The sequence below is a fragment of the Pinus tabuliformis genome, chromosome 6, assembly GCF_031772625.1.
Source record: "Pinus tabuliformis cultivar Carrire ecotype Pingquan chromosome 6, CPIR1, whole genome shotgun sequence".
In the NCBI taxonomy this organism is placed as follows: Eukaryota; Viridiplantae; Streptophyta; class Pinopsida; order Pinales; family Pinaceae; genus Pinus; species Pinus tabuliformis.
In genome coordinates, this window is record NC_142292.1 from 414,184,923 (window position 1) to 414,196,968 (window position 12,046).

The 12,046-nt window shown below is 37.7% G+C and overlaps 1 protein-coding gene across 3 annotated transcripts; it reads right to left on the minus strand.

Annotated features, from left to right (window-relative positions):
• Positions 1–5,630: 5,630 nt before the first annotated feature.
• On the minus strand, positions 5,631–6,518 carry LOC149259061 (uncharacterized). 3 transcript variants are annotated; one of them, XM_089374696.1, is made up of 3 exons: positions 6,345–6,518; positions 6,174–6,252; positions 5,631–5,911 (listed from the first exon to the last, which is right to left on the minus strand). In XM_089374696.1, exons 1-3 carry the CDS (start codon positions 6,432–6,434, stop codon positions 5,685–5,687), a joined length of 396 nt encoding a protein of 131 aa, XP_089230822.1. In that variant the 5' UTR covers positions 6,435–6,518; the 3' UTR covers positions 5,631–5,684. The 3 variants fall into 3 exon arrangements, with proteins under 3 accessions (XP_089230822.1, XP_089230831.1, XP_089230841.1); XM_089374705.1 differs by having other exon boundaries at positions 5,631–5,964; XM_089374715.1 differs by having other exon boundaries at positions 5,631–6,089.
• Positions 6,519–12,046: the final 5,528 nt, after the last annotated feature.

Genomic DNA, 12,046 nt, shown 5'->3' on the forward strand with positions numbered 1-12,046 from the left:
TCATGACTTAAGACTGGGACAGCAGACCATGGACGAGTTCATTAACCGTTTTACCTCGCTGCTACGTTATGTACCTTACATCAAGGAGGAGAAAGCCAAGGTTCAGAGGTTTGTGAGCAGCTTACCTTCATATATAAGGGAAAGGATTGAATTCGATAATCCTAGAACCATGGATGAGGCCATCTGTAAAGTGAGAATCTGCTACCAGCAGAGTAAACAGAAGGGGGACACTTCAAGAAAAATATGGAATGAGAAAAGAAGTGGTCGGGTGGTTGGGAGCAGTAAAGGAAGTCACAGCAGTGGGAATAAAGGTGCTGGTAAAGGACTAAGCAGTAGACCTGTTGCAAGGAATGCGCCCCGGTCTAGACCAATGAGTGAATCTAAAGCAAATGAGCAGTCTGTTAGATCAGAAGGTGAGGGGATGACCAGACCGCCAGTGCAATGCTGGGGTTGTGGAGGACCTCACTATGTTAAAAACTGCCCATAGAGAAAAGGGGCAGACCAGATATCCCAGATTCATGAAGCATCGACGGTTGGGGACGTGGCACGTAGTGTACCCAGAATCAATGCAGCACTAGAGGACCGCCAAGCGGAGTACCAACCATCTATGGTTGAATTCGAAGGTAAAATCTCAAACTTTCACTTAGCTGTTCTTATAGACCCAGGGGCTACTTTAAGCTATATTAGTTCGAAAATAGTAGAACAGTGTAAACTGCAAGCTAAAAAGTTCAGGAATCTGTGGCTGGTCCAATTAGCTACAGGAGCCAAGAGACGAGTCTTGGCCAAAGTAAATAATTGCTCCTTAGCCATAGCAGGACAGCCAATAGTGGCGGATTTGAATGTATTACCGTTGGGTTCCTATGATATCTTGATTGGGATGGACTGGCTGGAGAAGCACTGGTCCTTAGTGAACTGCAAGACCAAGACCATCTATTACAAGGATGACCTGGGAGAGCAGCGGGAGTTGCAAGGAATCAGACACCCTGTGCAGATCCGACCCATTACAGCAACTCAGCTAGCTAAGTGCATCAAGAAGAAATGTCAAATCTACGCTATTCAGGTGGGATACGCAAATCAAAAAGACAAAACTGCTATGTTGGGTAGCATTCCGATAGTACAGGAGTTTGCAGATGTTTTTCCCGAGGAAGTGCCGGGATTACCACCGAAAAGGGATGTGGATTTCACTATTGAGCTGATCCCAGGGGCAGCACCTGTATCACGGGCACCCTACCGTATGAGTGTACCAGAACTAACAGAATTAAAAATGCAACTGCAGGAGCTGTTAGATAAAAATTACATCCGTCCCAGCGTATCACCCTGGGGAGCCCCAGTGCTGTTCGTCAAAAAGAAAGATGGAACCTTTCGGATGTGCATTGATTATCGCCAGCTGAATAAGCTTACAATCAAAAACAAATATCCTTTGCCTAGGATCGACGAGCTTTTTGATCAGGTGAAGGGAGCAACGGTATTCTCTAAAATTGATCTGCGATCTGGTTACCATCAGATCAGAATAAAAGAGGAAGATATCGCTAAGACCGCTTTCAGAACGCGGTATGGGCATTATGAATTCGTGGTGCTACCTTTTGGGCTGACCAATGCACCTGCTACCTTCATGTGTTTGATGAACAGTGTGTTTCATCGGTTTTTATACAAGTTTGTGTTGATATTCATAGATGACATTCTGATTTACAGCAGATCAAGAAAGGAACATGAGGAACACCTTAGGTTGGTGTTGCAAACTTTGCGGGAACATCAATTATATGCAAAGTTTAGTAAATGTGATTTCTACAAGGAGGAGATACAATATTTGGGCCATGTAATCACCAAGGAAGGAATCGCAGTAGACCCTGAGAAGATCAGAACTATAATGGAGTGGCCTATACCAAAGGACGTGGCAGATATTAGGTCCTTTATGGGGTTAGCGGGTTATTATAGAAGATTTGTCGAAGGCTTTTCGAGGGTAGCATACCCTATCACCTCTTTGCAAAAGAAAGGAAAAATATTTAAGTGGACCTCAGAATGCCAGAAGAGCTTTGAACAGCTCAAGCACTTACTCACTACCGCACCTATATTAAGTATAGCTGATCCTAATAAGGATTACGTGGTCTGCACGGATGCAAGTAAAGAAGGTGTGGGAGGGGTGCTGATGCAAGAAGGAAGAGTCATTGCTTATGAATCTAGGAAGCTGAAAGAGCACGAGCAGAAATACTCTGCTTACGACTTGGAGCTGGCTGCTGTCATTCATGCCCTGAAAATGTGGCGACACTACCTTTTGGGCAGAAAATTTCTGTTATTAACAGACCACCACAGCTTAACGAACTACTTCAGCCAACCCACCTTAAATACGAGACAAGCTCGTTGGGCTGACTTCTTAAGCGGGTTCGACTTTGAAATTAAGCATCTAAAGGGGAAGGAGAACCAAGTAGCGGATGCATTAAGTCGAAAGGTGCAGTGCGTGTGCAAGATTTCGGTCAGTAAGTGGCAAAGTACTCTATTGGAAAAGATAAAAATAGCAGCTGAACAAGATGCTGTTTATCAGCACATTAAACAGCAAATACAGCAGCAATCTGGTAAGGAAATACAACAAGGGTATAAACTAGATGATGCTGAAATGTTGTGCTTTAATAAAAAGCTGTATGTACCCAATGAAGACAGTGTTAAGAAGCTGATTCTGAATGAATTTCATACCAGCCATTATACTGGACATCCGGGCTACCAGAAAATGGTTACCGCTCTCCGAAAAGAATATTACTGGCCAAAAATGAAAAAGGAGATAGCTGAGTATCTAGCACGATGTCTAGAATGTCAGCAGATTAAGGCGGAACACATGCACCCAGCAGGGCTGTTACAACCTTTACCCATTCCGGAATGGAAATGGGAGACTATCTCCATGGATTTTATAACTGGATTGCCTAAAACAAAGAAAAATAATGATTCCATTATGGTGGTAGTGGATAAGCTGAGTAAGGCAGCACACTTCATACCTGTGCAGTCAACATATAAGGCTATGCAAATTGCCCATATTTTCATGCAAAATGTGTTCAAATTGCATGGACTTCCGAAGGTGATTATCTCTGATCGTGATGTCAAGTTTACATCAACCTTTTGGAGGACATTGTTTTCTGAACTGGGAACACAGCTGAACTTTAGCACAGCTTATCATCCCCAAACATATGGCCAAACAGAACGAGTGAATCAGGTTGTGGAAGACATGCTGAGAGCATGCATTATGATGAAGCCAACCCAATGGGAAGATTATCTCCATCTGGTCGAATTTGCATATAACAATGGATATCATTCCTCAACACAGATGAGTCCTTTCGAGGTTATGTATGGGCGGAAGTGCCGCACACCCGCAAGCTGGGGTGGACCGGAGGACAAGTTGCGAATTGGTCCTGATATGCTCCAGGAAATGGAGGATACGGTAAAAAGGGTGCGTGCCAACTTAAAAGCTGCTCAGGAAAGACAGAAAAGTTTCGCTGATCGAAAGAGAAGATTTAAGGAATTCCAGATTGGGGATCATGTATTTGTAAGAATCCAACCAAGAAGGAGTACCTTGCAGTGGAGCGGATGTGCCAAACTAGCACCTCGCTACTTTGGACCTTTCCAGATCTTGGCAAAAGTGGGGCCGGTAGCTTATCAACTTGCCCTACCAAGCCATATTAGGATTCAAAATGTGTTTCACGTATCCGTATTAAAGCAATATGTTTACGATCCTAAACATGTGATTCAATGGCAGAATGTTCGGGTAAGAAGTAATCTGGTCACTATAGATAAGCATTGTTTCTAAACTGAAAAGTAATTAAATCTGTTGCTGATTGCAGGTTGAGCTGGAAGGCGAGGTTCTGGTCGAACCACTGACCATTCTCGACCGGATAGAAGTGCAGCTGCGCAAAACAGGTTATTTCCCAAGCTAAAGTACAGTGGCAGCACTATGGACCAGAGGAGGCCACTTGGGAGGATGACGAACTCCTTAGAGAAGCTTACCCAAACTTGTTTAAAGGGGACAGACATCGGGACGATGTCCAATCTCAGGAGGGGGAGATGTAATGACCCCAGATTTATGTAAATTTGAAAGTTTACTGTGGTAAAAGACTAATACAGTTGTTGTTATGTTTTAAACAAAACTGTGGCAAACTATTTTGATTAAGTAATTTAAATATTTTCTTTGGAATTGCTGGCAGCCTCTAAGAGGTGAATCTTAAAGAAAATGATCAGTTGTGATAACTGATGGAACTACCCTCCAAAACAGGAAAAGTCCTGACTGAGGGAATTCTGTGCTGTAAGGACAGACAGAGGAAAAATTAATCTTTCTCCAAGAAGAGGAAAAGAAAAGAAAAGGGAAAAGAGGGTTAAGTCTGGTTAGGACCAGATAACCTGGCACAAAGAGTGCACAAATCCTGTTGAGGGCTGGAGGCCTGCAGGATGGCTCGGGGGGAGAATTCCGTCTGAGGGATGGATCTCATGGCTGGGTGGAGAGCGGAATTAAAGCTCAGGTGACTTATTTGTTTGAACAAAACCATTCCTGACAGAGGTAATCAGGTACGGTTCCAAACTGGTAGTCCCTGATAGGAAAAAGTAATGTGCATGGAAGTTACAGTAATTTAAATAGGAAAAGAATGTTTGTTTCCTAATTACTGTTGTGATGGATAGCATAATGTGCATTCTGGAAAACTTTAAGAAAACTGTCAGTTAATGGACCCAGTCTGAGTTAGTACCCAGATAGAATAAACGGTACAGAAATATAGAAATAAGGTTATATATGGGTATAAAGAAGTCTTACCCAAGGACTGGTTACTGGGTAACAGTCTCGACCTAACCCTATTGGCCAAGGAGTTATTAATCAAAACTAACAGACAATGAAGCAATTAAACAATAGTAAACTCTATAACCTGTGGTCTGAGGTGAATGCTGTGGAACGGCATTCGAATGAGGGTTTAAACCTCTGCTGTAAAAGAAAACACCGACTGTAGTCGGAAGTAATCCCGCGACGGAGAATTGATGAGCCAATAGATAACTTAGGTCATTAAATAACCGTGTTTGTCCAGCAAATGACTCTGCACAGAGAGCGTTGGAAAACGGTGGAATAGAGAACCATAGATTTCATTAAAGAGTTGCTATCGAGTCTCAGTGCTTGCGATATAAACCTAAAAAAAATAAATCTGTGTTATAGAACTATAACTGAATACAGAAAGAATATATTCCAATTTTCTGTGTATTATAGCAACAAATGATGACTGTGGAAATACATGTCCAGATTTAATGCATGCAAACAAAATGGAAGACATCTATATAACACCCGAGACGGGAGCATGTAACTGGAAATGAATTATAACCTTATTAATTCAGAGAACCTGTGCATGCGAGCAAAAAAAAGAAATATAACCTTATTAGAGCAGAGGGCCTGTGCATGCAACTGTAGCGACAGATACTCATAATAATCAGAGAAACGGTGCGAAAGAACAGAAACCGTGCATGAAGGGTAAACCCTTTCCACAGAAAAAAAGGGGCTATCCGTCAAACTAACCATTCACCGAAGTTATATTAAATCGACTGGTGAAACAAGAGTATTTAGAAGTACAGAGATTATAAACAAAGATTATCATTATAACCTAACAATGCCGAGGCGAATGCCATTTGAGAATAGATAAAACCTGTACAAAATATAAACCCTAAGTCTCTGTTCATGAGTATTGGACATCCAAACTGAAACAAATCAATTCATTAACGAAAATGCCCTGAGGGCTGAAAAGTTTATGACTGCACCGAACGGTGAAGTAATAACATAAACATATCAATACATTTGAATAAGGGAACAAGCCCCATATACTCATGACTATATCTGCGCGTGAAGGCCAGATCTGAAACCATGCAACCGCATCAAATAAACCAAGTTTGCCGCTAGGCAGTTCTGTAATCCAAACGAAAAGAAAACGTGACGTGTATAACAAACCCAGAACCTCTCTGCAATCAATAACATTTAACCGGACAGCACAGTCATAACCTATCTATGCAACGAGATGACTGTAAGGGTTCTCCACAGAGAATACCTGGTAGCGGAATGAGAAGACCATATTGAAAATAGAGATCTGCACCAGACCATACAGGGTAATTCATAACTGTATCCATTAACCATACCAAGTAAATAGGGCTTCGAATGCCGAGAATCATACCTGGAGTCGCTGGAGGATTGTTTGCAGAGCAAGTCACCATGGGATTCGCCCGAAGCATAGCAAGAGCGGCTGCACAAAACTTGGTAGGGAAATGTAAAGACTGTAAGTGATAATCCAGTGATAACTAAGCCGTTAAAACATATACAAGACTGAGAGAAACATCGTTAATACCTGCGAGGATTGTTTATGAGCGGAATGCAGCCCCGGAGCATTGCAGGTTGAAGGAATGAGTCTGATGGAGTCGAGCTCGAGGAGGGACATTGAACCAGTCCGCAAAGGCCGCAGACACCAAATAACTTTAACACGGTGAAGAGACGCTTAAATATCACCGAAAATCCTTGAAAGATCTCCAGCCCTCCGATCTCCGGAAGAGATCCGGGCCGTTGAAGTATGGCGGGAGTCACTGGCGGTGAGACCAAAATTGGCATTACCAAGGTGTCACATGGCTGGAGAAACCAGGCCATGCCACCTGCCCCGGAAGGACAGACCGTCGTAAAGGCAAGTATGACCTGTCACCGGATAAGTACTGCGGCGGGACCATGAAAGCCCACGCCCATTAATACAGTGCCGTTGGAATATCTATGGTAGGTGTTGAATATGAACAGTGTATATATTTAAACATAGTGTTGTTTGGATTGATGCCGCGTGGTAAATACAACAGAGATCCATAGCATAGAACTCAAGCCAACGATACACATGGATATGGTTTCACATAACTTTAATTAATGCATGCCAAATGTTTATTGTCTTATGTATTCCAATTAACGTATGCCAATGATACATATGTGTAAGGTATAACATGTGAATTATAGTTATAAAGTGTAAGGTGCGCACATAAGTTCGGATCATCATAGTGAGCATTAAGTTACAAGGTTGGCACATATATATATTTAAAAAAAAAATTATGTATATGTAAAAATAGGTGTGACACCATGCTTTCCTTTCTAGAGTTGGAAACTGTGGCTCAGAAAGGTTTATGCTACTTACTTTCCTCTATTGATATTTGTTTTATGTTCAAAGAACATCATATCTAATGGTTAATGAGGAATGTGGAGTTGTGATTTGGATAATTACTTGTGGGTAATTTGTGTAAAAAATTCTAACTTCGTGCTTTTACATGTGAAGTTAAGGAGTTACGTTACAAGAATTATGGAACTCAAGTTTTGGAATTGAGGTAATTTATATTAATGGATATGAATTGTTTTGCATATAATTTGTAATAAAATTTGCTTTTATGTTTATAAAAGTGGTTTTAAGTATTTAAATAATGTGTTATATTTTAAATTTGTATTAACTTTTATTTAATAGATACATTTTATATTTTATATTTGTAATCAATTTAAAATAAATTATAAAAATTATGTTCCCATGGCATGTTATAGACATTTAAAAAAAAAAAAACCTAAGAATGAATATATATTTATTAATAAATATTAATGATTAATAAGAAGTTGGTATAACTATTTAATTATATGAATAGTTGATAAACATTGCAATTTTATGAGTTTATTGTTTTTTCTTAGTTACTATATCAAAAATAACTCAAAATTTTTAAGAATAAAAAAATGTTGTTTTTAATAAAATTGATTCATTAATTCATTTACTCTTAAATATAAGAAATTGTCATAAGCTATTATAGTTAAGATTATATGATGTGTTAAAAATATTTTTCATTAACTATATTAAAAGATTCATTTTTTTTAATTTTCAAGTGAAACCTATATTTAACTTGTAAATATTAATTTATAGTAATAAATAATTTATAAGAAACTGTGCTATTTTTAATTACACTTATTCAAAATAATATTGTTCCAATATCTAATTTAAAATTCAATATACAATTTTAAAATAAAATAAAACAACATATAGTTTGTATTATTCATCTTTTTCCTCAAATTTTTTTATACTCATGCATATATGAAGTCTCCATGTTTCAAACCAAAAAAAAAACCAATATATTCAAATTTAACACTTGTCAAATGAATGAAGATTCAGTATATATATATATATATATATATATATATATATATATATATATATATGATAATATATAAAATGAAATTCCAAGTGTACATAATTGGATGGAAAATTCAATAACATATCCTCCATCCAAAAATAAATCTACAAACACAAACCTATCACATAAAATGATAGAAATGAAATACTTTCACCACATAAAATTTGAATTTCACATCCATGAAATTTCAAATACCCAGGGAATCAATTGGTTCAAGTTTAAATGAAGTAAATATTCATGCCATATTTACATTCATTCCTTGTCGAATATTGTAAGCCAACCAAAAATGGATCTTTCCTTCGCCCTTCCTTCAATAGCGCATCGTTGCCCTCTGGCCTCATTTCCTCATCTAGACATGATGAACCCTCCACTTGGAGGACAGTGGAAGCCAATGTATCCCTTGCCAAGAACATGCATGATGGTGGAAGCAACAATAATAACTAAAAACACTGCTACTCTTGAACCCTATACTCTTCTTTTTTTATTAATGAATTTGAATTTGGCTATAAGAAGTGGAGGAACCACGCAAAGGAAAAAGGAGAAGGATGCATGATTGAGCTTGAAATGAATCATCTTTATAGAGAGGGTGTTTCTTTTACAATAGCCTTTCTCTCAATTTGGTTATTGGCATGAGTTAGAAATCTTGTAGCTTATCCACTCTTTCCTCCTTAAATAACAATAAAAGCCACCGCCCATGTTGGCAAGGTTTATATGTCATAGCGGTTTTATAAGGATTATCGACATGTCTTACTCCATTAATCTAGATCCTCATCATATCCATATCTTTATTTAGAATAACATTAGAATAACACAATGTTATGTGATAGCTTTTATCAACATGTCCGTAGATGACATTTCTAGATCCGTAAACCAGAAAGTTGACTTTTAACGGTGCTATTGCTTGGATGCATTCCTTAAACTTACAACCGTGGTTTTCTATGAAAAAATATATGACAACTTTCCCATGCCTTCATATCTTCAATAACGTAAACATACATGCAACTTTTTTTTTTTTATAACAGTGTATTTGGGATTTCTCTCCTTTCTAATATTTGGATGGTGCTATTGCCTTACCCGTTGGCCATCATTCCATTTCTGAAAACTTATAATTGAAACAATCACTGCTTTCTCGACTTTCACCACTTTTCTCATGCCTACTCGGGACAATTATCAACGTCCCAGGAAGCAGGTCACAAGGGATGAGCTCGATATGACGAACCATGTGGATTTTCCTTGTAGTAGTTTAATAGGCCAGATTGTAAACTAAGAGTTCGAGTGCCTCACCCCCTTCTCAATTTACATCTCTACCCCTCTTATACTATGATTGATATCGAAGTCGTCCATCTCTCTTAGATCTGCCTGCAGGCTTGTCGTAATCTGGCTTCAAAAGAAAACTGGTTCTCCATTAATGGAGACTCCCCATATCCAATACACATTTTATGTGCACTTGGATTATATTTTTACACTCTTTTTTTTATTACACAAAACTGGCTCGTTATCGACTTATTAAAAGTCAAGACGATCCATGCACGAGGAATTGTTTCACCTGATATTTGGGCTAAGTACCAAACCAGTCCAATATCATGGCAATTTTTACCTTCGCGCTCTAAGACTAGCACATGAAAAACTATTGCAGGAGGTCATAATTTGGGGTTCGAAACACCAAAAGTCCTAAGTTCTTCAACAACATAGTACGAGGAAGGGGGCTAGAGGGATAAATACGCCATCAAAATCATACCAATTTTTATACATGTAAGAGAAACTTTATTCAACAAACTAGTTCCGCCGATCCTTTTTATTATTGACCAATTGTGGTAGAACGTACTTTAGATTTAGTACATGAATATTGGAGCCTTATTAGACCAATTTCTTCACTTCAAATGATGAAAGAATGATAAAATCATTAAATCCTCATTGGATAAGGACTGCTCTTCTATTATCCATAAAACCCATCGGTATTTATGAGATTTAATATCATCATGATATTTTTTATGGAGTGGATTTTAATGTCAATGCTTCTACACTCCCATCATGCATAAGTCACTATGCGCAGTTATACCATAATTTAATCAATTTGAGATCCTTATTTTATAAGGACCATATAATAATATGTTATATACATAGTGAATTATATATTTTATCGGCCCCTCAGTAACCAGGTTAGGATTTGAATTTATTCACTAAGAATCAATATTTATTCACAAAGAACACTAATTTCCCTTTATAAACTTTTTGGGTTATTTATGTTATTAAAAACAATCAACAAAATTTTTGTAGAGGTGGATTGCTTCATAGGCCTAAGTGTTTGAACCTATGCTCCTATACCATTTGTAATGAACCTCTTGATCCCACCTAGGAATTTAACCTCTAGGACCTATAAATTTAAAATTTTTGGTTCATTCATAGTTAGAGTGTTACCCCTCCTTGCATATCTTTTCTTAAAAAAATTACTTAAGCCATATTACTACTTGGCCATAGTACAAATTTAATTGTTTTATTGGTTCTCTTATATGGAACCTTAGATTAATTAACATGTGTGATGATAGGCACCCTATAAAAATATATGGGTAAATCTCTACCAACACTAGTGGACACTAATTTCATGATCTTTGCAGTAAGCATCCTTTCATTCCCACACATACTAGTTACACATGCAACACAGATACTTAATACACTAGTCATCAAATGGGAGACAATATTTCCTCAATTGGTGAGTACACATAAACAAATATCACTTTTAGAGCATTATGAGCATACCATATGTCAATAGTGAATGTAATATGATAAATTAGGGAATCCATTGTGATTTCACATAATCTCAGCATAAACCAGTTAGTATGTATATAATTCCTGCCATGCTTCCACTTCTAACTCTATTCTTAGATTTAACGAAGGTCATATGTATAATACTTCCATCACTTTCATAATAGCACATGTAATCTAATTATGTGGAATGTCCTACTCTGCATGGGTATTTAACTGTCAATCCATTTGATGTACTTCTACAGATAACTTCACACTAGAAAGCCACATGCAAGTCGATCATGAGAAATCTAACAATGTGACACCAGTATCAAAATCTAATTACCCTAATTCCCCATTTCTCATATAACTTAAAGGTCTCATATGTAAGACACCAATCATTTCCATACAGATAACTCCTCATCTATACAACTGAGCTATATAGTTTAACCATTTCAACAGTAGGAAGTAAATATAGAGATAAGAAATCAACCATTACCATATGAGAGCTAAATAATTTAACTTCATAACAAATGAGGATTTATATAGATACCATACCATGCAAGTGAATCTCATAGAAAAATTGGAACAATAATAGAGAGAGAGAGAGAGTAAGAGTCACCATACTAACATTCCACGCATTTGACACCAACTATCCAGTCATGAATCACATCTTATTCCCCCCCCTGCCGAAGATCTTGCCAAGGATCAATTGTCCTCAATTGATCAATGCACTGGGTATTTAATACCCTCTTTCATGATTTAGTTACCATTAGCGGCATCCCGCTTTATGGATTTTTCCATTTTCCTAGGTATTTTCTGACAAGTCTCGTCTTTATTTCACACCACTCTTTTCCACCTAAAATCTTGCCTTTCTTTCTCGCAAATATTTTATGTCCGATGGATCTTTATCTCCCATCCATCCAATGGATATCCAGTCCATCCAATCTTATATAGAATCACATCTAGAATATTATCTTGAAAGATTCATCCCTATCCCATTCCTCATGGGATTTAGGAAGCATCTCCTCTCACTTGGTGCTCCACCCTCTAAGTGATTTATTTTATTATTTTATTTAATAACACATTTTCTTTTCATATTACATATCACCTA

Excerpts from the sequence above, each read along its gene's own strand:
- LOC149259061 (XM_089374696.1), bottom strand. The coding sequence starts at position 6,434 with ATGTCCCTCCTCGAGCTCGACTCCATCAGACTCATTCCTTCAACCTGC. Across the intron at positions 6,253-6,344 it reads CTCATAAACAATCCTCGCAG|TTTTGTGCAGCCGCTCTTGC; the intron begins GTATTAACGATG and ends TTCCCTACCAAG. Across the intron at positions 5,912-6,173 it reads CAATCCTCCAGCGACTCCAG|AACTGCCTAGCGGCAAACTT; the intron begins GTATGATTCTCG and ends TTTGGATTACAG.